Here is a 25,821-nt window from a genome sequence, read left to right as displayed (position 1 = left end):
TTTAAATTGCTTGTCTGCCCAATGCCATCTTTCCAGTGCACTGTATTCCCTTTGTGACTGACTCCAAGATCCAGTTCACTTCAGCCTCATGGAACCAATTTTTCAATATGAATTTCCAAGATGTTGGAAGTATAGAAAAGAAGTCTGAACAGGTCTCCAGTGGTGGATTGAATGCTTTAGCCAGTGAGTGACACCTGTTGCTTCGGCCAGCACCCTGCAACATGGCTGACTTAAGCACTAATGCTCTCTGCCTCTTGGAGTGAATGAGACCAGAGAACAAGGGAGACAAATGGTACCTCTTCCATCTGCCCACCCTATCCAGCCGGGGGACAATAGTCCTGCCTCCCAAAATCACCTTCCCAAGTTCTGACTGAATTTGTAGCTCAACAACCCAAATGGGGAATCTATGCCTTTTCTGAAGTTGTTTGCCAGCTCAGAATCCCCAAGGTGGGAGCTGTCCAGCTGTGTGGAGTGCTGAATCACCACCCAGGTATGAGATGGAGGTGATGGACGAGGTAAAGATGAAGGCCGTTAAAGTGTGACTGCATTTGCTTGTGTTACTATGTCAGCTCCCACCTCACCTCAATTCCCGTGGGTCCCCAGCAGCTTCAGGAGCAGACTTGATGCCTATAGACAGATCAAGCTCAAGACAGACAGGCAGAAACAGCTGGTAGCATGGGCAGCACAGGGTCACAACACAATAAGTAGACAGCGAGGGAGTCTGAAGACACCGCACTGCCATTATCCCATGTGTGATCCGGGATGTGCCTGTTGTGTTCTCACAGCCTCAGTTTTCTCACATGGAGACATAGAGGCAGTAGATGTTTCCCTAGCCTTACTGTGCTCTTGGCCAGACAACCACCCCTTGCCAATCACAAAGACCCAGGTGCTTACCCCTGTAATTAATCCCACATGGGCCTACCATATGGGGATACTCCCAGACAAGAGTTCCTGGAATATCTCTGAACCTTCATCTCTGCCTACTGCCAGCCCCATAGAATGTGACTCCATTATGTTGACATGGTGATGCCAGGAACCACTGGCATTCACCAGGTCCTTTTCTGAGCCTTAAGAGGAAGGATGCACCCAGAAGTCATGCCCTTAGCCTCCCTGGTATAGATTCCTTCTCCCCACACTCCCTCCCCAGCATCCATAATTCCCTCTCCAAAATCCTTCCTTGTCTCTCCAGCACCCATTCTTCCCTGCTGGCATATCACAGCAAGAGGAGCTGATAAGGGAGAACTGAACCACGACCTCCAAGGACAGTCTTAGCCAGCCTGGGTGATCAGCTACATAATCCGGGCTCCTTCAATACCACATTCTGTCAGTCACGTGCTGGGCTGTTAACACTTGCTCCCCAAGGAGCATTACAACACAGGACTCACGATCCTTCCATCCAGTGGCCACTATGGAAACAGCAGGATCCAGCGTTTGCTTGCCTGTCTGCCTTATTATTTTCTTTCTCCTTCCCCCACCATATCTGGTCTTCTCTTCTTCCCTCCCCTTCGCTCTCCTATTTCTGTTTATTTTCTTCTCCACTCATACAGCCTGTGCACATCATTATTCTCGTCTAATATCAAACACCACCTCTGCTCTCTGTTAGACAGTGATGAACCACCCCAACTTTAGCAGCATTTATGGCTACACTTTCTTGTGACTTTGGAGGCTGGCTGATAAATGATCTCTAACTGGGGTCTGTGTGCAAGTTCAGGCTGGTAGTGGCTGTGGATGGAGTCACCCCCAAATCCTTCATACTCGTTTTCCCAGATGCTATATATGAATATGCATTATTCATTTGTATAAGATGGCTGGGATTGTGAAACAGTATTCACGTGTTGTTTATGCTGAAACTATAAAATCACGTCGACTGATATTTCTGCACAACTGTCAGAAAGTTAAGCACCTCACGCTAAACTCAGTTAACAGGTCCTGCGCCCCCACCACAGGCCTCAAACTTGCAGTCCTCCAGCCTCAGTGCTACAGGCCTGCATCACCACACGCTCATCAAGTTGTTTTTTAAAGGTCTTTAGAGATGCTCTGACTGCTCTTGTTTTTACACACATCTTGTGTCATTTGGGGGAAGCCAGCTTTCATTTCTCAACTTACTGTGGGGGAAATCCTGCAGGGCATACTTGTTTTCTTAATACTGCTGCAGTTGAAGTGATTTTTCCCTTCCCACCCGCCGCGTAGGTGACGTTACGTGTCACGTGTCTTTTCTGTCAATGGACTGAAGGGAGGGGGTGGGAAACGGTAAACTCGGCTCAAGGCGGTGGCCGCGGCGCCCTCTGGGTAGTGTGGTTCTGGAAACGTGGCCAGTGCTCTGCAGAGCGCCTAGGGGGAGAGCTACGTCACTTCCGGGCACCTGCCCAGACGCGCTTCCGGCACTCCGCTGGGCTCTCCCGGGGCCGGGTGCCGCAGCCTCGGCCTTCTCCGGTCGCGAGGCCTGGTGCTGACTGGAAGCCAAGTTGGTTTCCCCCGAAGTTAGAGGAGGGCAGGCGGCGAGCTCTGGGTCCTCGGGGGTCGGCGGGGCCGGTGGGCTGGGCGAGGCCGGTCTCGGGGCCGCGAAGGGCGGCCGGGCAGCGCTGGGCTCCGGGCCTGCAGGCCTCGCGAGCGGCCGGCGGCGGCCCCCGCCGAGGGGCTGGGGAGCGGGCGGAGCGGGCGGTGCGGGCGGTGCGGGCCGCGCGTGAAGCCCCGGTGCCGGGATTTGATGCCGGGAGCCGCGCGGGAAGCCCCGGTGCTGGGATTTGATGCCGGGAGCCGCGCAGGGCCTGGGGACCCGCGGCCGCTGATGACCGCGGAGGCAGAGTCTGCGGCGGGAGCGGCCGCTGCGGGGACCGGCGGGGCGCGGGTTTGACCCGGCGCCGCTTCCCCGGAGGGAAGGGGTGCTGAGCCTAGCGCGTGCTTTCCTCGTCACCTCGCAAATACATGCCACCGCCCCAGTCTCCACTCTGCTCATTCTGAGCTGCTAGGACCACGCCCTCCTCCATCACCCCTGGGTTTTGTTTTCTTTCCCAGCATAGAATCGCACAGTGTAGGTAAAAGAGCTTAAAGCGATTTGGATTTACATTATTTTAAACCTAGCACTGAGAAGGGCACGACGTCCTCTCCTTGGCAGTTTGTTAGTGGCAGAGTCGAGAATTGAACTCCGCTCTCCTAATTCCATCATTAGGGCTCTGTCCAGCACCACATTTAAGCCTAGGCCCTCTTGTGAGACTAAGTTCAGGGAGACCCACCAGTGAAAACAGATAAACATCTTAAGCCACTTGCATCCTTTCTTTCTGGAACCTCTTCATCTCATTGACAAAACATATTAGCAGGAAAATTGGTAAGTGACATAATAGCAACATTTTCCTGTGTCAATAAATATGTTTATCCTAACTTCAACTTTAATGCTGCACTACTGTTCCTAACTTTGTGAATATTTTTATTGGACCAGTGTTCTGTTATCGGACTCAGGTTATTTTTTATTTTTCCAAAGGAGATATAAATTGACAGTTGTTCAGTAGAAAACTTGTTTACACTCAAGTTAGAAAAACTGTGATCATTTCACAACTTTAGACGTTTCCTCCACCTGTGGGTTCCTAGACTGTGCTAGTCTTGGGGCCATTTCTGCACATGGGTGTGTGTCTGTCTTGCTAGGTACTTGTAAGAGCTGCTGCACTAGCCAGACCTCTCACGACTCCATTCCCCATTCTTCCTCATTCAGCTCTGCTTTCACCTCTCTTGGCCCTTTCTCGAGAGCACCTGAAAATGAACAAATTCCAGGTAAGTTGTTTACTTCCCACATTTTTCAGTGGATTTTAAGAGATTTATAGTTTGTACATTCAGATGAAATAGAAGAGGGAGATAAAATTCAGTGTCAGACAAAAATAGGGGTATCAGATCAGTACTGGAAAAGTTAACCTAAGCATATCAAATCATACATTAGACTTATCCAAGTCGTTCCAGAAAGATCTAGACAAAGTAGACCTTTACATTGATTGGTAATGGAATACGATTTTTTTCTATCATTTATATACAAACATTTTCTTTGATAGCCTTTGAATAAAAGCTGCAAAGGCTTTTACCAGAACCCCTCTGAAAGGAGCACAGTGGATCCACTGTGAGAGCAGTTACAGGGGACTAGCCCATTATCATACGTGTGGCTAGCACTCTGTCTATAGTCTCGTGGTAAAACTGAGAGTAAATGGATTGCATGCTTTTCAGATAATGCCCCCAGTTGTATTTTTAAACATACTGTGTAAAACCTTTTCACTTGATTATCTCGTTTCATCTCATTTCATTCAATCTATGAACGGCCTCCCATGCCTCCATGGAGCCATTCTGATAAAAGCCATGACCTACATATTTTCAAACCCAATGGCTATTTTCTAGTGCGTGCTTTGTTGTGTTTGATAATATGATCACACACACCCTCAAAGTTCACCTTCAGTAATTACTGTAATATTCACATGAATCATTTCCACTGCTATATGGGCTTCATTTTGTACCATAAGCATTGCTATTCCACAGTCAGCCCACTATTCTTTTATACCATTGTGGTTTGATTTTTTTTCATAACATTTGTGTTTTTAACTTGCAGTATTTTGTGCTCTACAATCTTGTACTACTTCTAAGTACTAACTTCAACTTGGGATTTTTGCTTAACACTGCTATAAAAATGTTCCATAAGCTCTGGAGTCCCTCAGGTCCAAAATAGAAATAAGATTTATAATATGTTTAACTTGTTTCCTCTTTAATTCCCTACCAGTGCCACTACCATCTTACCAGTATGCAAGGTAGAAAGAGAGAGTCCTTAATTTTCACCCTTCCTACTTCCCTGCCTTAATATTTTTCCTAGATTGTTATAACAGATTTCTCAGTTGTCTCCCTCCTTCCACCTCAAGACTGTTGCTTACACTGGACAGACTTCTAAAATGCCAGGCCTCCTTTAGATGACTTAGAAAGCTATTTATGTTGAGCTGGCAATGTGGCATAGTGGTAGAGTGCTGGCCTAACATGCATGAAGCCTTGGGTTTAATTCCTCAGTACCACATAAACAGAAAAAAACAGAAGTGGCACTGTGTGGCTCAAGTGGTAGAGTTCTAGCCTTGAGCAAAAAAAGCTCAGGGACAGTGCCCAGGCCCCGAGTTCAAGCCCCAGGACTGGCCAAAAAAAAAAGCTATTCATGTCATAGCCACTTCCTACTTCTTTTTAATTCATGCCACTCTAGACCTTTCCTTATATATTGATCAAACTGTTTTGTGCCAAATAGTGTGCTAGATAGACATGTAGCTCAGACAAGAGAGACTTTATCTCTGTCTCCATGGAGGTCACAGACTAGCGAAAGAGAAGACATTATCCAAATGTAATCTATGGTGAGCTGATTCTCAACTTCATCAGACCCAGCAGTCCATACAAGTAACACTTTTCATACAAAGACAGAAGCTGTTGATATTCACCATCTCTTTCTTCGCTTTGAGTCAGTGCCACCCACATACGGCTGCTTGCTTGGGTAGAACATGAGGTGTGGTTTCTGGCTTCCTGAGAGACCAGATAATGGACCCGAATGTTGTAGCCTGGAAGTGCATGCAAGTCAACTCACCTGAGGGGGTGCACTGTGAATTTAGGGAAATGGGAACTGAGGAGGTGGGCAGAAAATTTGTCCCTCTTTGCTTTCTTCCATGTACCACCATAGGCTTTCAGCATGCTGATGTGCTGATGGCAGCCCATACTGAGGCTCCTGCTGCCTTTGTGGGCCTGCACTAGTCTTAGTGGTGTGGTAGTAGGCCTTGTGATGACAATGCCTCAGTCTGCATAGCAGACCTTAGCACCAACCAAAGAACCTTAGTGTTTGCTTTCATTGGGCTCTGTTCAAGTAATCTTCTAAAACTCAGTTCTCTGTCTTGTTTTGTTAATCACAAATAATCTACTTGTGTATGTATGTTTCCTGTTTTTTTTGTTTTTTGTTTTGTTTTGTTTTGCCTGTCCTGGGGCTTAAACTTGGGGCCTGAGCACTGTCCCTGGCTTCTTTTTGCTCAAGGCTAGCACTCTGCCAACTTGAGCCACAGCACCACTTCTGGCCTTTTCTATATATGTGGTGCTGAGGAATCGAACCTAGGGTTTCATGTGTACGAGGCAAGCACTCTTACCACTAGGCCATATTCCCAGCCCTCTTTTCCCTTTATTATGAGCATAGCTTAGTTTCAGAGAAAGTGAATACAGCCACTGGGCCTGCTGCAAAGGGCGCTGGTGTGTCTGTGAGCAGAGGACTGATGGGTGAAATCTCACGGCTTCTCCAAGTCATCGGCCTTTGGCTTCTAGTAACTTTTGTGATAGTCTGATAGTCAAGACCTAACATGTGCACTGTGTTCCTGTAACTACAAGATAATGTTTCTTGTTAGGAAGCTTGTCGCGGTCTGGGAATATGGCCTAGTGGCAAGAGAGCTTGCCTCATATACATGAAGCCCTGGGTTCAATTCCCCAGCACCACATATATAGAAAATGGTCAGAAGTGGCGCTGTGGCTCAAGTGGCAGAGTGCTAGCCTTGAGCAAAAGGAAGCCAGGGACAGTGCTCAGGCCCTGAGTCCAAGGCCCAGGACTGGCAAAAAAAGAAAAGAAAAGGAAGCTTGTCGCTTTTTGGAGGGAGAAACCAATAGAGGACATAACTGGATAGTGCGACCACTTCTGATCTATGTGTGGAGGACGCTTGCCTGATGACAGGATGTTACTGAGTCACTGCTGAAGTGTGCTGCAGTGAGGAGGTGGAGGCGAGGCAGGCCGGCTGCGGTAACCTGGAGGCTGTGTGGTGTGTGCGGTGCCCCGGAGCACAGGGAGTGCACAGGCGCTGACAGAGTAGAAAGGCTGCTCCATTTTTTTCTTTTACTGTTTTATTTTTAAATAAATTTGGACTTTGAAAAAAATCATACAGGAAAAACTTAGAGTCCTTTGTCTCTCAAGACTTCACTGGCCAGTTACCCTATACAGTTCATTCCAGCCCTATTACAATTCCTTTGTCTCAGATGGAGAAAGCTGACTCTCATAATCTACATTCAAGTTACCTGTTTTCTCAGCTATGTCTACACATGTGAAAAACAATTTTCCTAAGGAGAGGGGCTGAGGACATGGATTAAGTGGTTAGAGTGTCTGTCTAGCAAGCCTATGACTCTTTAGTTCAAACCCCAGTACCACCACCATCCCCAAAGAAAACCAACAAAACCTTTTAAAGTAGATACTTGTATATACAGTTCTTTTTTACCTATAGCCATCATAGTTAAGAGCCAAAATGCTCTTCTCCATGGTTATGTTGGGTAGTTCTTTTCTTCTTTATCTCATTCACTATGCCCGTTACTTCTTTCTTTATTTTATTGTTTACCTGTATGGTCCTGGGGCTTGAACTTGGCCTCGTGCTGTTCCTGAGGTTTTGTGTTCAAGGCTAGTGCTCTACCATGTTGAACCACAGTGCCATTTACTGCGTTTTGGTAGTTAAATGGGGATAAAAGTTCCACAGAGTTTCCTGCTCAAGCTGGCTTTGAACCACAATCCTCAGATCTCTAGTGTCTAAAGTACCTAGGATTACAAATATAGGCCACCGACACCTGGCTGCTACTTGTTTTTAATAAGGCTGATTTATAAGGCACTATTTGTATTTTTGCAATTCCCTTTCCATACCATGTTTAATTTTAGTTATTTGTTTTGGGGGTAGGTGACATTGCTATCATTCTATGAGTCACAACAGTATAGAAAGACATATTTAGAGAAGGGCCACTTGTTCCTCATCTCTTCTTCCCTTTTCCTATTCCCATTTCTATCTCCCCACCCTCCCCAAGAAGTGGCTAAGTTCATTCATTTCTGGCTTACCTCCTCTGAATAGAAATTCACACAGAGTTCGCATGTGTACTTCCTTATAGCTCTTCCTTTTATACATAAAAGGTAGCACTGTAGCTATTCTTCACTTCACTTAACAATATGCCCTGGAAATCATTGCATGTCAGTTCATAGACTTGTGTCATTCTCCCAGCCACCTCATTGCACCTTCTGACCACCATTCTCTGTCTCCTCTGTCTTCTAAGACCAAATTTCTACCTGTCAGATGGGTATTTGTAGCTAAAACACTTCAAGCATTTCAAACATAGCATCTAAAATGTTCCACCCATTAGCTTCCTCTCCTCAGTTCTGTTGTTCTTCCAACCTCAGCATACAGTATTCCTGTCTACTGAACTGATGATGGTAAATAATCTACACAGAACATCTGCAGCCCAGCCAGCCAGAGGCCAGTGCATCCCGTTCCTTACCCTTGCGGGATCTGTTCCCTTCTTCCCACTCCCATTGGAACTGCCCGAGTCCTGTCTCACAGGATGTCTTCATTCGACTTTTAGTCTGTTCTCCATTTTTCATAGTAGGAGACAGAAACATTTTCTTTAGAGGACCAGATGACAAATATTCTCAGCTTCCCTAGCCACATGGTGTCTGTCAGATCCCTTCATCATAAGGTTATAGCAAACAATCACCAGCAATATGTGAACTAATGATATGGCCAGATCTGGATGTCAGCAGATGGCTTCCATCCACAGGCTGTTGTTTGCCAACCCTATATTCTGGAGCATTTCTTCTAAAATACACGTTTGGTCACAGTACTCCAGTATGTCATATATACATATATATTATCATATATATAGTCATATACATCTATACATACATACACACAGACACACAGATTTCCATTACTCATAACAATGATCTCCAGAGTTGAGAACAAGAAATACTCTAGGGAGCCCCACGACTTCTATTTATGTTAATATCTTGGCCAAAAGGAATGAGAATAATTATACTTCATTGGTATTAAAACATAGCTTAAAGCAACTATAATTACATTATGATTTCTAGGTAAATGTATGCATTAATGGCATTGCAAGAATGTTTTACTGGTATATTGCACTGAGTAAAAGGACTCATGATTGAATTCTAGGAATAAAAAAAACTACCTCTCTTCTCTGTCTTCTGTCCAGGCCGCATGTTCTTTTATACAGAAATAGCTGTGGGTTTTAAACTTTGGTACCTGTGTTGCCTGTTTGTATTTTTTGTTGATCACATTCTGACAAAGCACACTGTATTTCATGTCAAAAAGTACCCCTTCCAAAGAAGTCTAACAGCCACATGGAAAAACTACTTTTCTCCTTTTGTGGTCACTTGTTTCTGAGTGTCTGACCATCCTTGTTCTTTTCTGAAGGTGAGTGTTTCTGTATCTGTCACTCCATCGATGTGGATACCCCACAAGAGCAGGACCAGTGTTTTAAGAGAGTCAGTATTTAGTACATAGTGTAAACGCAGTACATTTTAAAAATTCTTCTTAAAAAATATGAAGAGGTTGGGCTGGGACACAGCGCAAGTGGTAGATCACCTGCCTACCTGCCTGGCAGGCATGAGGCTCTGAATTCAAACCCCAGCCCTGCTGAAACTAAAAGTGACAGTATAGTTCTAATTTTCTAGCTTCCACAGATGATACCTCTTTAGAGCGCACCATTAACTGTGGCAGTGGTCTTACATTTGATGTTCCCACAGATTTGACGTCACTCAGCTCTAATCCACTTATGTGTGCTCTTTCAGAAATCGGTTTCCTTCAGGGACCTGACTGTGAACTTCACCCATGAGGAGTGGCTGCAGCTGGGCCCTGCGCAGCGGCTCCTCTACCGGGAAGTGATGCTGGAGAACTACAGCAACCTCATTGCAGTGGGTGAGTGCGCTGTCCCGCGCAGCTCCCCAGAACACGCTGACTGCTGTGTCAGGGCTTGAGAGTTGAATAACCTGGCCTTGAGCATCAGGGGAGAAGGAGGATTCAGAAACGTGGGTGTGCACATGCGGGAGCGCGTGCACTCTGCCCTTCTCCCACCCTTCACCACCTGTTCTGGCTTTACCCTTCAGGGTCCCTGAAAGCCAAAGAGCTTGTTCCAGTTCTGTGTCTTTTGTCTTTTCTCATTTACAGGGATACATATTAGCAAGCCAGATGTGATCTTCAAGTTGGAGCAAGGGGAAGAACCATGGATAAGGGACGAATTCACAGGTAGGAACCACACAGGTACGTAAGTGGTAACTGAGCTGGCAGAAACCAAGCAAGTGATATCCTGTGTGGCCCTGTGATGACGGAGCTCTGGAAGTGATGTGAGGTTATTGAGTTGTCATGCCACCGACTCCTAAACACTCCTCAAATGAACATCTTCAACTAAAGCTTACAAAGATTCTTGCCACTAAGCGACCTGTCCCCAGAATTCAAGGTCCTCTTCTTTTGCCACACAATTTTTTTTGACATGCTACAAAAATAGGTCTTTATTCTTATAAAAATATAGTCAGAGCTAGCTTCCTATGCTATACATAAAACCTTAACATCAGAGGCAGTACAGATAGCACAGAGTTTTTAAACTGATCTCCAAACAAGCACAGACTCAATACTTTGAAGAAGAAAAAAATAAAACACAAGTAATTTGGGGTTTTTGGCAAACGACAGTACTTCACACATCTAATCCAAATTAAAAGGCTTGCAGACACTTTTTTCAGTGAGATGAAAGGACTGAAATAAATATAAATCCTATGGATAAATAAAGGTAAAAGAATGTAAATAAACACAACTATTTTTTTTAATGAAAATACTAGTCAGGTACAAGCTTTTGTTTCTCAATGCCAGACTTTTAAATGTTTTATCAGACTGCTGTTAATATTAAAAACCTATCTTTGACCCAGAGTGTTAGTAATACTGACTTATATTTGCAAAAAAAAAGTTGTTTTTCCAACTGGATGCTTCTGGTCCAGAAAAGTATTTTAGGTCTTATTACCGAAGGCAGACTGTGGTGTTAATGTAATCAATGTCTTAAGAACTTTAAAAAAGTGACAGACCTCAAAAGTCCATCTAATCATTTGCCCAGTTAAAAATTTTGAGCAATAGGGGCTGGGGATATGGCCTAGTGGCAAGAGTGCTTGCCCTCGTATACATGAGGCCCTAGGTTCGATTCCCCAGCACCACATATACAGAAAATGGCCAGAAGTGGTGCTGTGGCTCAAGTGGAAGAGTGCTAGCCTTGAGCAAGAAGAAGCCAGGGACAGTGCTCAGGCCCTGAGTCCAAGGCCCAGGACTGGCCAAAAAAAAAAATTTTTTTTTTGAGCAATAGTTTATAATTAGCATCTTAAAAGTAGTTTGCCACACAATTTTTATGGCATTCTCTCCTTGCCTTCCTTGCCCCACTACAGTTGTCATAGATCTGGGGCTTCTTCTTTTTTTTTTTTTTTTTTTTTTTTTTTTTTTGGCCAGTCCTGGGCCTTGGACTCAGGGCCTGAGCACTGTCCCTGGCTTTTTCCCGCTCAAGGCTAGCACTCTGCCACTTGAGCCACAGCGCCACTTCTGGCCATTTTCTGTATATGTGGTGCTGGGGAATCGAACCTAGGGCCTCGTGTACCCGAGGCAGGCACTCTTGCCGCTAGGCTATATCCCCAGCCCTCTTCTTTTTTTTTAATCGTGCCAGTACTGGGACTTGAACTCTGGAACTTGTGCTGTCGCTCAGGTTTTTCTCTCCTGGCTGTTACACTGGTTAATTGGAGAGAAGAGTTTAACAGACTTTCTGCTGGCTTCAAACTGAGATTCTCAGATCTCAGCCTCCAGTGCCTAGGATTCTAGGTGTGAGCCACTGATTCTCAGCTATGCATGCTTTATAGTCAAACTAATGTGTGGAAATAAAAACACATATGTGTAAATATATAGGTGGGTGTGTATGTATATACACACACATACACACAATATACACCCATATTTGTGTTTAGAATGTAAGCTTTTTATTTTTATTTTTGGTTGGTTGTGGGGCTTGAACGGGAGGCCTAGGCACTATCCCTGAGCTTATTTGCTCAAGGCTAGCACTCTGCTACTTTCAGCCACAGTGCCACATCTTTTTCTGGTTGTGAGTTGGAACTAAAACTCAAACAAACTTTCCTGCCCAAGCTGGCTTTAAGCCGCAATCCTCAGATCTCAGCTCCTGAGTAGCTAGGATTACAGGCATGAGCTACCAGCACCTGGCAGGGGCTTATACCTATATCTGTAGCTACTATGGAGGCTGAGATCTGGAGAATTGAAGTCTGAAGCCCAATTGGGACAAAAAAAGTCCATGAGACTTTGTCTCCAAAATAACCAGCAAAAAGTAGGGATGGAATAGTGACTCAGGTGGCTGAGTGCCAGGTAAGCAAGCACAAGGCTGCCAAGTTCAAGCTCTTGTACCACCAAAAATAATAGTAAAATAAATGTTAATTTTAAAATTTATTGATTATTGGAGATTGAGTCCCGAGCCTCATGCTAGATGAATGTCCTCCCACTTGGGCCTTGCCCAGGCTTTCTTTTTGTTTTTATTTTGTTTTTGTGATAGTTTTTGCCCAGGCTACCCTCAAACTTTAGATCTTCTTGTCTTCATTGTCAGAGTAACAGGAATAATGAGGGGTTGTTTGCTTGTTTGTTTTGTTTTTCCTCCCCATGCTTTAAGACATAGAAATACTTTCTATTCCTAGCCCCATAAGGGCTGGGCCTAGGATGGAGCAAACAAGTCTCCTAGCACAGCACTTAAGAAGAGCCCCCCATCATTTTAGGGGTGTGTCTGTCTTCCTTTCTCCACTCGTAGCTGTGCTTGGTCAGATGTCAGCGTTGCCTCTTCATTGCAGAATTTCTTAACCCTTCCTTGTGTTTTGTGTTAACACTGACCTTCCTTCCTGAGGTTTGTTTTGCTTCACCTTACTTACTGCATTTTATTTTTCTCTTCAGCTCATACTTTTTCTATTGTAGTAAGTGCTGCGATTGGTCACACTTGCGGTATATGCTGAATACTGTTCCCTGTGGCTCTTTGAGTTTTTCCAGCCTATGCTTTGTCAAGTGTCAAGGGCTCTTGCTTGTTTCTTTAATCCTGGGAGGCTGGGCCTGAAGTGTACACACTGGGGCATTGATAACGAACTCTCATTTCATAATCTGTGTATAAAGCCTCACAAATTATTGTCCATTGTGCTTCTTTCTAGAAAATGAAGGTGCCTTAGAGAAGGACACAGAAATCCAAGACAAACATTTGAAGCAAATTGTATTCAACAATGAAACAATGATTACAGGAAAAAATAATGTATTTGGGAACACATTTACTCTGGGCATGAATATTGTTCCCTCAAGAGAAGTACTTTATAAATGTGATTCAGGTGGAAACTGCTTGGAAACAAATTCAGAAGTAATTGTAAAAGAAAGCAAAGAAAATGCAGAGGTTCCCGATGGGCACAGTGGGCGTGAGAAGCCGCTACTCCATGCTAATCATGAGAAAAGTCATTCAGGAAAGAAAAAGCCCAAAAGTAACCAGAGGAGGGGGGTCGGAAGTCAAGATGGAGCTGTTCTGCTGCACCCGAACAGTGAGGCTTTGAAACAGCCTCTCACCCATGAGAAACCCGGGGAGTCCTTGCAGCAGCCAGCTGGCTCTGCACAGACGGAGAGACCTGCTGAACGGAAGTCAAACGAGTGTGAGGACTGTGGGAGAAGATTCTCTAAGAGGTCCACCCTGGTTGCCCATCAGAGGATCCACACGGGGGAGAAGCCATATGCTTGCAGTGATTGTAGGAAAACGTTCCGTGTAAAGACAAGCCTCACGCGGCACCAGAGAATTCACACTGGAGAGAGACCCTACGAATGCAGCGAGTGTGCGAAAACCTTCATCGACAAGTCTGCCCTCCTCGTGCATCAGAAAATTCACGGAGGGGAGAAATCCTATGAGTGCGAAGAGTGCGGCAAGACTTTCTTCCGGAAGTCAGCCCTTGCGGAGCATTTTAGGTCTCACACGGGGGAGAAGCCTTACGAATGTGAGGAGTGTGGGGACGCCTTCAGCAAGAAATCTTACCTCATCGTACATCAGAGAACTCACAGGGGAGAGAAGCCAAATGAGTGTAAAGAATGCGGGAGAACTTTCTTCTGCCAGTCGGCTCTGACGGCACACCAGAGAATCCACACCGGGGAGAAACCCTACGAGTGCAGCGAGTGTGAGAAAACCTTCTTTTGCCAGTCAGCCCTCAATGTGCATCAGAGGAGCCACACGGGGGAGAAGCCCTACGAGTGCAGTCAGTGTGGCAAGTTCTTGTGTACCAAGTCGGCCCTCACCGCACACCAGGCCATTCACAGAGGAAAGAAGTCCTACGAATGCAGTGAGTGTGGGAAGCTCTTCTACCACAAGTCCACACTGGCCATCCATCAGAGCACTCACACAGGAGAGAAGCAGGAGGCGCTCAGCCAGTGTGACGGCACGTCCTCCGTGCAGTCCGACTGCAGTGAACGCGAGAGTGTGAGCACAGAGGAGAACGCGGAGTGTCCCGAGCCGGAGCATGAAGTCAGCAAAAGCCCGCCCCTCTTACTAGGTCGGAGGACTATCTGGGACAAGCCCTACGAATGCAGTGACTGTGGGAGGGCCTACTGCAGGAAGTCAGCTCTCACACACCATCAGAGGACACACTCGGGTGAGAGGCCCTACGAGTGTAACGAGTGTGGGAAAACCTTCTCCCAGAAGTTTTCCTTTAGCGAACATCAGCGGACTCACACCGGGGAGAAGCCGTATGATTGTAAGGAGTGCGGGAAAACCTTCTGCCACAAGTCAGCCTTCAGAGTACACCAGAGGATTCACACAGGAGAAAAACCCTATGAATGTAATGAATGTGGGAAAACCTACCGCCGGCTGTGGACACTCAATGAACACCAGAAAATACACACGGGGGAGAAACCGTATGAATGTGACATATGTGAGAAGACATTCCGCCACAAATCAAACTTCCTTTTACATCAGAAAACCCACAAGGAGTAGGCTCCAAGAAAGCCACAAGCAATTCACCCAGCGCTAAACCAGTGTGTAGAAGATTGTAGTGGTATCAGCTGAAGGAATTGGGAATTTTTCCTGTCAAGTCAGAGAGCTCACAAAAGATGAGAAATACAGTCTGTTTAGTAAATGTGGTGGAACATTCGGTGTAAACCATGAAAATGCTCAACACCATTTCAAACACATTGCCAAGTGTGCCTCCCCTTCAAATATGAAGCATGTTATTTAGTTTTAATTGTTGATTGTTATCCATTCTTGGTAGTGTATGTTATTTAGTTTTAATTGTTGTTATCCATTCTTGGTAGTGGATGCTGGTTCCCAAATGTGAGGACCTAATCTTACTTCATTCCAAACCAGTATCACTTATTCCTCTGGAGACTGAATAATTTGCAACTTACGAATTTACAGTGTATTGAAATCTCAGCTTGGTTTTTGCTTTCTATCTGTCTCCATTGTCTAATGACAGTCCCCCGTCCCTGTGTCTGCAAAGGTGACCAGAGGGCTGGCCATGGCCACCCAGTCCTGCCTGTGATCAGTGTAACGCTGGAGCCTTTGATGCAGCTGAGCAAATGGAAACCCTTCCTAGGACGCTTCTAATGAAAGAGGGCTCAGGATAGCTGGGGTGTGAGCCCCACACTTCCAGCAAGTCAAGAAAACAGTTGGCAGTAGGGAAGAAACAGAGTTGAACAGCAAAAAGTTAGAATCCAAGAGTGTTTCATGTCTGATCTTAGTATCCCATAATATCTACACATCCCTGTTGTGTCTGTGGTTTGAGTATATCAGTATGTTTTCAAAGGCCTCTTGGATTATCTAATAAGCATGTTTGTAGAGGTATCCTTTGAAATTCCTCTGAGAAACACAGGAAGGGCCTCTGTAATGCTAATTAGAAATGGTGCCTCACACCTCTAATCCTAGCTACTCAGGAGGTGAGATCTGAGGATTGAGGTTTAAATCCAGCCTAGGCAAAAAAAGGTCTGTGAGATTCTTACCTCCAATTAACCACCAGAAAGCCAGAAATGGCACTGGGGCTCAATGCGGTAGAACGCCAGCCTTGTGCAGAAAGGGTTCAGGAACAGCGCCCAGGCTTCAAGTTCAAGCCTGACTAAAACAAATTTTTTAAGAAAGTATTATATGAATATAGGCAATTAGAACTGGATGCCATATTGTGGACTTAATATTAAGTCCTGACTTGTGTGAATGGGAAACAATAACCTCTGCCACATATGGAATGGCAGAGGTATGATGCACTAAGCTCAGCTTATTGGAAAGCTCAGGCAAGAATAATGGTTTTCTCAGCCCAAGTCTTTTTCTCTTTGTGGTGAGCTTTCCTTGCATTGCTTGTGGCTATGCTGGTAGACCGGCCTCCTCTTCTTCAGCTAACTGGCCTGCTTGGTGGCCACTTTAAACACCTGGCAGCCCATTCTTGATCAGAGCAGAGTTCTGTTCACTGTATTTGAGCCTGAGCCTGTCTGCTATATTTGGATTGTTCAGGGTGGAAAAAGGTGCCTCTCCGAGAAACTACCTGAAGCCCAATTTATCTGCCCATTGATTCAGTCCTAACTTGAATCCTTCAGTGGGATTGGTGTGCATAATATGTGTGCACATGTATGTGTGTTAAATATATATAACATATACTCAGATGTGAATATGTCTTGCATATATGCGTATACCATTCTTATGAAACTTAGTCACTTCAAAGACTTAGTGGAATTTTATTATCTTTTGCTTTAAAATTGTCAAATGATAGAGTTTTAAAGACTTAATTGTTTGACCCAACTTTGGCCATATTTTTCACTGAGATTTAAATATTTTACTTGGTCTTACAAAACTTACTGTCTATTATAAATGAAGCTGGTGGCCTGCATTGTAGCTTCATAAGCTTGGGTTTACTGAGATCTGTATACTTGCTGTCTGTAGCTGTACTGTCTGCTTGTTCACTTGCCTTGAATTCGGTGGTAAACCACAGTCCTACCTATTGCTGTATTTTCTTTCCTGTTGGTTTGACTGATATTATATAGATGGAAAAGCTATATGGTAAGACATTTTTAAAATCTGATGAAAAATATGAAGGCACAGATCCAAAAAGTTCAGTAAAATCCAGACAAGATTAAAAAAAGAAGAAGAAAACAAGCCACCAGACCCAGTAGAATAAAACTTTAAGGCACATAGAAATCAAAACCAATTTAAGAGAAAAATCTTTAAAATAGCCAAAAGAAGGGCATGACATATAGGAAGTATTAGTCTCCGAAGGCTGACTTAACAAATGAACCCAAGCCATGTGATCTACAACCACAGAAATGTGCTGTTTCACGGATTTGAAGGCTGGAAGTCTGAGGTCAAGGCTGTGTTCTTTTTAATTTTTTTTTTTTTTTTTTTGCCAGTCCTGGGCCTTGGACTCAGGGCCTGAGCACTGTCCCTGGCTTCTTCCCGCTCAAGGCTAGCACTCTGCCACTTGAGCCACAGCGCCGCTTCTGGCCGTTTTCTGTATATGTGGTGCTGGGGAATCGAACCTAGGGCCTCATGTATCCGAGGCAGGCACTCTTGCCACTAGGCTATATCCCCAGCCCAAGGCTGTGTTCTTTCTGAAGGTATTAGAGGATGGTCCACCCAGGCCTCTTCTAAGCTGCATCGGGCAGTGCTGTGGTTTGTGGCAGCTTAACTTTTTTTTTCTTGGTGGCCCTAGGATTTGAAATCGGTGCCTTGCCTTTGCTCGAAGGCTCTCTATGGTGCAGTCATACTTCCAGTCCTTTTTGCCCTATTTGTTTATAGCTGGGGCCCACCCTTGCCTAGGCCAGCTCAGACCTCAGCTCCATGGTAGTTGGAATTTCTGGTGTGACCCACCAGACTAGCTTGTTTGTTGAGATTATACCTGGGTTCAAACCATGACCTTGCTGTCTGTACTACCTGAGAAGCTGGGATTACAGGAGATGTGCTATCCACCCAGCCTCTAATATTTACATTATGTTTTGGTTATACATGTGTTTTTTTTCTTTTCCCCATTTTGTAAGGAATTACTGGATTAGGGAACCACTCTACCCAAGGATGGCCTCGTCTTAACTGATTATCTCTGTGACAACCTTATCTCCAAACAACAAAGCATTCTGACATACCAGTGGCTGCTTAGGAGCTCAGTAATTCAACCTGTAACACAAGGAGATGTATTCATTGTCTCTTGCTAGACTGAAAGTTACCCCAAAAAGTTAGCTTAAAACAGTAACAGTGGCTGGGGATATGACCTAGTGGCAAGAGAGCTTGCCTTGTATACATGAGGCCCTGGGTTCGATTCCCCAGCACCACATATACAGAAAACGGCCAGAAGTGGCGCTGTGGCTCAAGTGGCAGAGTGCTAGCCTTGAGCAAAAGGAAGCCAGGGACAGTGCTCAGGCCCTGAGTCCAAGGCCCAGGACTGGCCAAAAAAAAAAAAAAAAAAAACAGTAACAGTTACTACTTCACTGTAAATATTTAAAACTCAGGAGAATTTAGTGAGGCTGAAGGATCCACTTCCACAATGACACCTCACATGGCTGATAGCAGGAAGCTTCAGTTCCTCATCACGTGACCCCTCCATCGTTTCCTGGGAGCCCTCATGTGAATGACTCCCCTGGTGAGTGACTCTCGAGAACAAGGCAGATGACACATCTCCTTTGTAGCCTGGCTTGGAAGTCCTAACTCACTATACTGACTTGGTCTTGCAGGTGAACCTTGAGATGCAGTAGAAGATCACACCTTGTGCTGCTTCTAGATTATCTGTCTCTGTCCCTCCAGAACCATGTTCCATCCCCTCCACACACAGCGTAGGCTGGGAGCTGCATCTGCTGGGATTTGTGACCCTCAGGGTGGGGGTCCTAGCCAGTGGTCCTCACTATAGCTAGGGCTTTCCTGGGCCCCAAGTCATTTCTCTGTCAGATCAATCAAGTAGAGCAGCATATGTGATCTCTAGATGATGGATGGATGGATGGATGGACGGTTGGGCTTGTTACAGAGATAGGATCTTATGCAATGGTGGGGAATTGGTTCCATGATTGACTCCATGTTTGATGATGGAGCTTGGAATCCACAGGCCAGGCAGAAGAGAAGCGCATCCAGCGGGGGGAAAACAAGCTGAAGCCACAAAAGCAGGTAGGCCTGTGTCACTCCAGTGTTGTCAACTCAGGCAGTGTGGGTAGCCTAAACCACACCTATGCCAGGAGCAGGAGGAGCTACAGGACTTGCCTTTGAACAGAGAACCACCGAAGGCATGTCTTCTGGGCCATACTGACAGGAAAGGCTGCAGGTAAGAACAAATGTAGCTGCTACAGACACCTGAGCAAAAAGACACAAAATGACTGCTTCTCTCCCTCACTTTCCACAGTCCACACAGAAATGTTCTTTGTGGCCCGTTGTCACTGAAACACATCTAGGAATGCATACAGAACCAATGGAGGGTGTCACCGTACAGAATAGAGATGGGAGACTACCCTTTTTTAGTTGCCCATGCTACTATATAGTCTTTTCATTCCATTTTCCTTTATTCCTTTTCAATGTACTGTTTCTTCATGGACCAGATATTCTAATGGGTGTTCTCATGAGCAAGAGATGTCAGAAACAGATGAGCATGTGTGTCCCTGGAGATAGTCAAGGGTCTGTAGCTTTGGCATTTTCCTGGATGAACTAGTGAGTTATCTGGTGACAGGTCAGTGTACCTTCCACACTTCAGTTTTAGGGTGTTCCTTCCTTTTATGGCCCAAGTGAGGGAGTTTCCTATGGGATTGATAAGTTCATATGTCTAGTGCTTCTGCCAGATTTGCTGTATTTATGGATATGATTGCTAATTGGCATATTTCTCAAATGTTTGATGTGCTGGCAGATGGCGGTTGTTTATGTGCATAGACAAGATGTGGAGTCGTTTTGTGCTGATACTTCTCAAAATGGAGTAGTCAGGTTAAAATTGCTTTATAAAATGGAGTCGTGAAGGTTAGGCACGGCCTTATTCTGCTGTTCTATGCAACTTAGACTATCACAGAACAGGCCCTGCCTGTCCTCAGCTTCTTGAAATATGCTTGGAAATAGACCCTGAGAATAGAAACAATAGGATCCTGGAGTTCGTGGAATCACTCAGGTACCGCCTTTCCCCTTTGGAGACCAGGTGAATAGGCATAGCGTGCCAGAGGGCAGGTTTGGCCTGCCAGGGATGACTAGTTCATCAGGAAAGCCTGGAATAAAATTAGACAGACAGCTTTCTGAGTTGCAGCCTTATGAACGAAACATTTCAGAGTCACTTGCACAGAAACGCGGCTGAAGGGAATACAGTGGGAATTCACAGAGCCTTACTCAGATCCCACGTACGGTTTCCTGAACCCAGAGTGGAATCGGGAGGCCCTCTTGAGGAGAGGCTTTATCACAGCGGCTCAGCACCACTGTCTGCCCAAGCCCTCTCAGGACTACCTGTGACCGTTTGCCAGCATGACTGCTCTGGAGGAAGGGAAATGCTGCGACCCGTGTGGATAATTCAGCATCGACTCAGAGAAGGCTCATGCTGGCGGTGCACACATACCACCACGGGCCCCCTGGGTGTGGCAAGAAAGCTAGGAGACAGAGCTTGGCTTGAACTCCCCACGGTGGGTAAGCTTTGCCTATGGACCCCAGGCCCTTTTTGTGGAGATTTCCTCACCCCCAGGGTACATAGAGATAAGTTTCCCACCGAGAAGAACCCCCATTATGGGCTTCCTGAGGGATATTACCATCGTAGGACATGCAGATACAAACCTAGTGGGTGTGGTACAACATGCTGCCCACCTAGGCTGTCACCGAGGGCACATGCCTGAACAACAGTGTACGGCACTGAGGACAGGAGGCAGCTGTTATGTAGTGGCACGTGTGTGTGTGTGTGTGTGTGTGTGTGTGTGTGTGTCTAAACATGGGAAAGGCACACTAGAAATACTTGGAAATAGGATGTGTCAGCTCCATTCAGATCTGTAGAGCCACTGACCACAGGGTGTGGTGCCCTTTGTTTACCAGAACATTATGATATGGCACATAAGATTACACATCAAATAAGTGAATTCATTTTTGTCAATAAAACAGTAAGTCGTGGTATTAGTCCTTCCTCACTGCACCTCAGTCTTCTGAAGGGGAATGAATATTGCCATCAGGCCAGCATGCATTCTTCTGCCTTTCTAGCTTTCTACCCGCACATAGGAAACGGGACACACTGGGTGGAGGAAGTAGCTAGTGAAGTACCATCTGCATGACAAGAATCCCAACTCTATGAATTGGAAATGACACCACAGAATGACAATGTTACTAACAACATCATGTGTCAGGTACAGATTTCAGTACAGTCCCAGCCTTGAGACGCTTCCACGTAACTTACACCTAGCCAAGAGCATTAATTGTGGCCTCTGTTTTTATTCTTGGCATTTGTCTGTGTCACTTTAGCATCTACCCCAGGAGATACCTACTCAACAGTCAAGGCTTTGTGAAGGAATACATAGTTACTGATGCTTGAGAATGTTCTGAGTGATTTGTAACTTGTTTTAATTGTTCACTTCTCCAAAAATCTTAGCTCATTTAATTACCGCACCAGTCTCATCCAAATAGTCTATATGATGGTGCTTTTAGGAGACTAAAAAATCATGAAGACCAATTACTTTGAAGTGGAAATTAGATGCTGTAATATATAACAAAGACACTTAAGCAAACACCAGAATGCACTTCTCAGTTAATTTAGTGACATTCAATACAACATCAGAGCCAGCGCTGAGAAAATTAAGGAGATCAGCATAGATGTTCTCCGCGTCTACGTAAATGTATGCTTCTTGACATGCACCCTTCCGCTTGGGTCTCGTTTCCCCAGCAGATTAGTACTGAATAATGCAGCTTTTGAATTTTTCAAGGCCCACCCTTAGGATAAGCAGAATCCGTGAATAACTTGCTCTGCTACTACATATGAAAGTGAAATGAGTTTCCATATTTTTTTTTTAATTTGATTTTGTTCCTGCATTTGGTATTTATATTTGTTTTTAAACTCTTGGGAGATGTGTATGATTCTTATAAAATATAAACCAATGTTTATATTCTTGTACAAAGTATATTTTATTTTAAAACACACTGTAAATTCCACCTATGTCAACATATTATAATTCTATGTAATTTACATTATAATTTTAGTGGCTACCCAGGATCCCACTTTGTGGATTCCTATAGTTGATTGTAATTTTTCTTACATTTAGATGTTTTACTGTGCGTCCATGTTAACACAAACTGTGACTGTACCTTTACATGTATCTTTGGACAGTTATCTCTTTAGGTCATATTCCTGGAATTGGAGTTGCTACAGTAAATAAAGTACACGCTCCATTAAATCTTGGGACAGAATGGCCTTGAGATTGTTTTACAAATTATATTCTAAAAAGAAATTTATGAGGATGAACATTTCTCCAGACCTTAGCCTACATGATGTCAACTTTCTTTATAATCTTTGACTGCAGTAAAAGCCAAAAAATGTATTTAAGAACCCACATTTTTTCTTTGTAGTTTATGGGCTACATACATTTATTCCTCATTTGCATTTTCCCTCTTATTACTTGCCCTTTACATCTATAGATCATTTTTATGGTAGTGTGATCTTCTTATAAATGTGTATGAGATAATTAAATGAAGTCAGTAAAACATTTCTTTCATGTACTTAGCAAATCTATTTTCCAAATGTGTTTTACTTGATTTTTTTTCTCTGAAAACAAAGTTTAAAATTTTTCTAACTACAAGTCACAAGACATTTCTTCAGTCAAGGAGATTCTCTGATCCTTTCTCTAGATACTTACTGGTTTGTTATGAAAATAAGTCTCTAAGATTTGGTGAAATGTTTGTTACAGCATGTACAATCACATTCCTCTTCTAGTTATTTTGTTGTTGTTGGTTTGGGGGCTTGAACTTGGCACTGTACGTGATCTTTTGTGCTCAAGACTAAGCACTCTACCACTTTGAGTCACAGCTCCACTTCCAGTTTTCAGGTGGTTAATTGGAGATAAGAGTCTCACTGACTTTCCTGTCTGTGCTGACTTTGAACCATGAACCTCATATCTCAGCCTGCTAAGCAGCTAGTTTTTTAAATATGATATGTGAGGACTTAAATATGATATGTGAGCCCCCTGGTTGGGCTTTGTCATACTCTGCAGTTCCTGTTTCTCTTGTGGGGCCTGTGCCATTTCAGCTCTTGCTGACTTAGTCCTAGATATTCAATACACCTTGAATAGAACTTAGTCTACTACATTACTGTCTTAACTATCATTGGCAGAATAGAAGCAATTGAGATAAAAGAATATTGAAGCGAGGTACCAGTGGCTCAGGCCGATAATCCTAGCTACTCAGGAGTCTGAGATCTGAGGACTGTGGTTTGAAGCCAGTCCAGGTAGGAAAGTCCAGGAGACTCTTACCTCCAATTAACTACCAAGAGGCCAGAAGTGGAGCTGTGATGCAAGTGGAAGCACACCAGCATTGAGCTAAGGGACAGTGCCCTGACCAAGCTTAAGCCCCAGTACCAACAGACACACAAGTATATTGACCTGCTTATCATCAAAGTTAGTATTACCAAAGGTGAGATGAACTGACACCATGTGTGTGTGGCCTGGTGGGGTTTACTGAGGTGTTTAATCCACGGGAGTCCTTTCATGAATGTAAAACTTAACATTTTAAGAATGAAAAAGCAAAAAAAAATCTTGTAACAAGAGTGCATTTTGTCATCATGACAACACAAATATAAGATATATCACTGCATTGCTTCCATAGAGTTGTAACATAATCCTTAATGGTAGAATATTTTATGTCACTTAGCAAAGGTGGTTCAATTAGATGCAACATCCATTATTGTCCTGCCTTATTTGATCCACTCTTCCACTCCTACCAACCCCTTCCTTCTTTGGTTCAAGGAAGAACATGCAAAAGGCTCTGAAGATGGAACTACTGTTGGCCTGCTAATCAGGTTTTGAAAAATTCACTACACGTGAAGAAAGGAAAAGTTTTGTTGAGAAGGAAAGTAGTTAACGTATATACATACCACCTAATGTTTAAATTCGGACATGGTGTGTACAACTTCATCAACATTCCGACCCCATTTTTATATTCCGTGCCAAGAAAACTGTTGGCTCAGTGTTTGCAGATCTCAAAAAGGAGAGAGGTCTCAAAAGTAGCACCTTACTAACCGTGTAGAATCTGCATACAATGTCTGTATTAGACGGCATCTGTGAACTAACAGAGCACCAGCACCACGACTGTCTGACATAAACAAGTGCTATTTTCTGCTATATTTTTTTTGGCGGGGGGGTGAGGGGGAGGAGTGGTTTTGTTTTTTGCTTTACTTTTTTTTTTTTTTTTGCTAGTCCTGGGTTTGGACTCAGGGCCTGAGCACTGTTCCTGCCTTCTCTTTGTTCAAGGCTAGCACTCTACCACTTGAGCCACAGCGCCACTTCTGGCCATTTTCTATATATGTGGTGCTGGGGAATCGAACCCAGGGCTTCATTTATACGAGGCGAGCACTCTTGCCACTAGGCCATATTCCCAGCTTGCTTTACATTTTTAAATGTCTGGTGAGCAGTAACTTTTTCTCTAGCCTATTTCATTAATAACAGCAAAATTGAAAATATAAGTGATAGGAGAATGTGAGAATAACATTGGCTGTATCTATATTCAGTTTATATGATAGTGCCCAACTTATTCTTGTAGAGTAGGTTTGGTCAGATAGCAATAACTAAATGACTCACCAATGTAACTGATACAACTGCTCTTGTACAGATACATAAGGGACACCAGGACAACATCCTTTGGGGATCAGATGATGCTTTGCCATAGGCTTTGGCAGTGGGTATGACTTCCAACAGTAAATGCTTAGCACTGAGAGGGATGTCTGCATACCTATCTGACTGTTTGCACAACTCCTTTATAAAATCATGTTATCCTTCTGTGCTTCAGAGCTCATCTTCCATTTCCAATTCAAACAAATTGGTAATTCCTTTGAAATAAATAAATATATAAATGGGGAAAAAAAAGAATGAAAAAGCAAAGGGAAGGGGTGACATTGTCCCAAAAGAAATGTACTCATTACCTGACTTATGTAACTGTAACCCCTCTGTATATCAATAACATTCTTTTTTAAAGAATGAAGAAGCAAGACAAAGTCTTCTTCAAAATCACTAATATCACCAAATACAGGGAAAGACTTAAGAAATTAGATTAGAGGAATTTAAACATGAGGATTGGATATCACAAATGATTGTGAATTGGATCCTGGACCAGTAAACATCTGATAAAGAATATTCTTGAGGCAAGATGAAATTTGAACATAGTCCAGGTATTACAGAGTATCATATCCTGATTCAATTTTTTAGATTTGGCCGTTGTGGGGTGTGTGTGTGTGTGTGTGTGTGTGTGTGTGTGTGTGTGTGTGTGTGTATGTGTGTGTATGTGTGTATGTGTATGTGTATGTATGTGTGTATGTGTGTATGTGAATGTGTATGTATGTGTGTGTTTGTGTGTGTATGTGTGTGTATGTGTATGTATGTGTGTTTGTGTGTGTATGTGTGTATGTGTATGTATGTGTGTGTTTGTGTGTATGTGTGTATGTGTGTGTGTGTGTGTGTGTGTGTGCGCGCGGCTGGGGAGCATAAATCACCTCAGTCTCCAGATCAAGCAGGAAGTCTTAGGGAGGGTGGGGGAGCAAGGACAGAAGTCCTGATTTTGATGGATGGCCCCAGGAAGGCCGGGAGCTGTCCTCGCATAGCTCCTACTGCGCATGTGCAGGTCTTCCTCATTGTTCCTCGCTCCCCTTGTCTCCCGCTTCGCCTCACAGCAGATAATCCTGGAGCTTGGAGGTGGACAAGTCGTTGCTCAGTGACAGGGCCCCGCAGCGGGTGTGCACTGCAGGAGAGAACTAGTTCAGAGGGTTGCTTTGCCAGACTTGGGGTAAGTTTGGTCTACAGTAACAACACTGAAATCCTGTAACACTTGATCTGG

General features: G+C 44.3%; 1 protein-coding gene and 1 long non-coding RNA gene across 6 annotated transcripts; one reads left to right on the top strand and one right to left on the bottom strand.

The window, feature by feature from the left end:
- The first annotated feature begins 2,368 nt into the window (after positions 1-2,368).
- Positions 2,369-15,787, top strand: Znf334 (zinc finger protein 334). 5 transcript variants are annotated; one of them, XM_048349549.1, is made up of 5 exons: positions 2,369-2,464; positions 3,640-3,765; positions 9,587-9,713; positions 9,963-10,055; positions 13,016-15,787. In XM_048349549.1, the coding sequence occupies exons 2-5, from the start codon at positions 3,751-3,753 to the stop codon at positions 14,821-14,823; spliced, it is 2,043 nt and encodes a 680-aa protein (XP_048205506.1). In that variant the 5' UTR covers positions 2,369-2,464; positions 3,640-3,750; the 3' UTR covers positions 14,824-15,787. The 5 variants fall into 5 exon arrangements, with proteins under 5 accessions (XP_048205506.1, XP_048205507.1, XP_048205505.1 ...); XM_048349550.1 differs by lacking the exon at positions 2,369-2,464 and adding an exon at positions 2,688-3,325 and having other exon boundaries at positions 3,707-3,765; XM_048349548.1 differs by lacking the exon at positions 2,369-2,464 and adding an exon at positions 2,688-3,325.
- LOC125353857 lies at positions 7,024-22,585 on the bottom strand. Its single transcript, XR_007211367.1, has 3 exons — positions 22,576-22,585; positions 19,798-19,800; positions 7,024-7,147 (listed from the first exon to the last, which is right to left on the bottom strand). It is a non-coding gene; the product is annotated as an uncharacterized LOC125353857 (long non-coding RNA).
- Positions 22,586-25,821: the final 3,236 nt, after the last annotated feature.

This window comes from Perognathus longimembris, chromosome 6 (assembly GCF_023159225.1).
Source record: "Perognathus longimembris pacificus isolate PPM17 chromosome 6, ASM2315922v1, whole genome shotgun sequence".
Taxonomy (NCBI): domain Eukaryota; kingdom Metazoa; phylum Chordata; class Mammalia; order Rodentia; family Heteromyidae; genus Perognathus; species Perognathus longimembris.
This window is presented reverse-complemented; position numbering and strand designations above follow the sequence as displayed.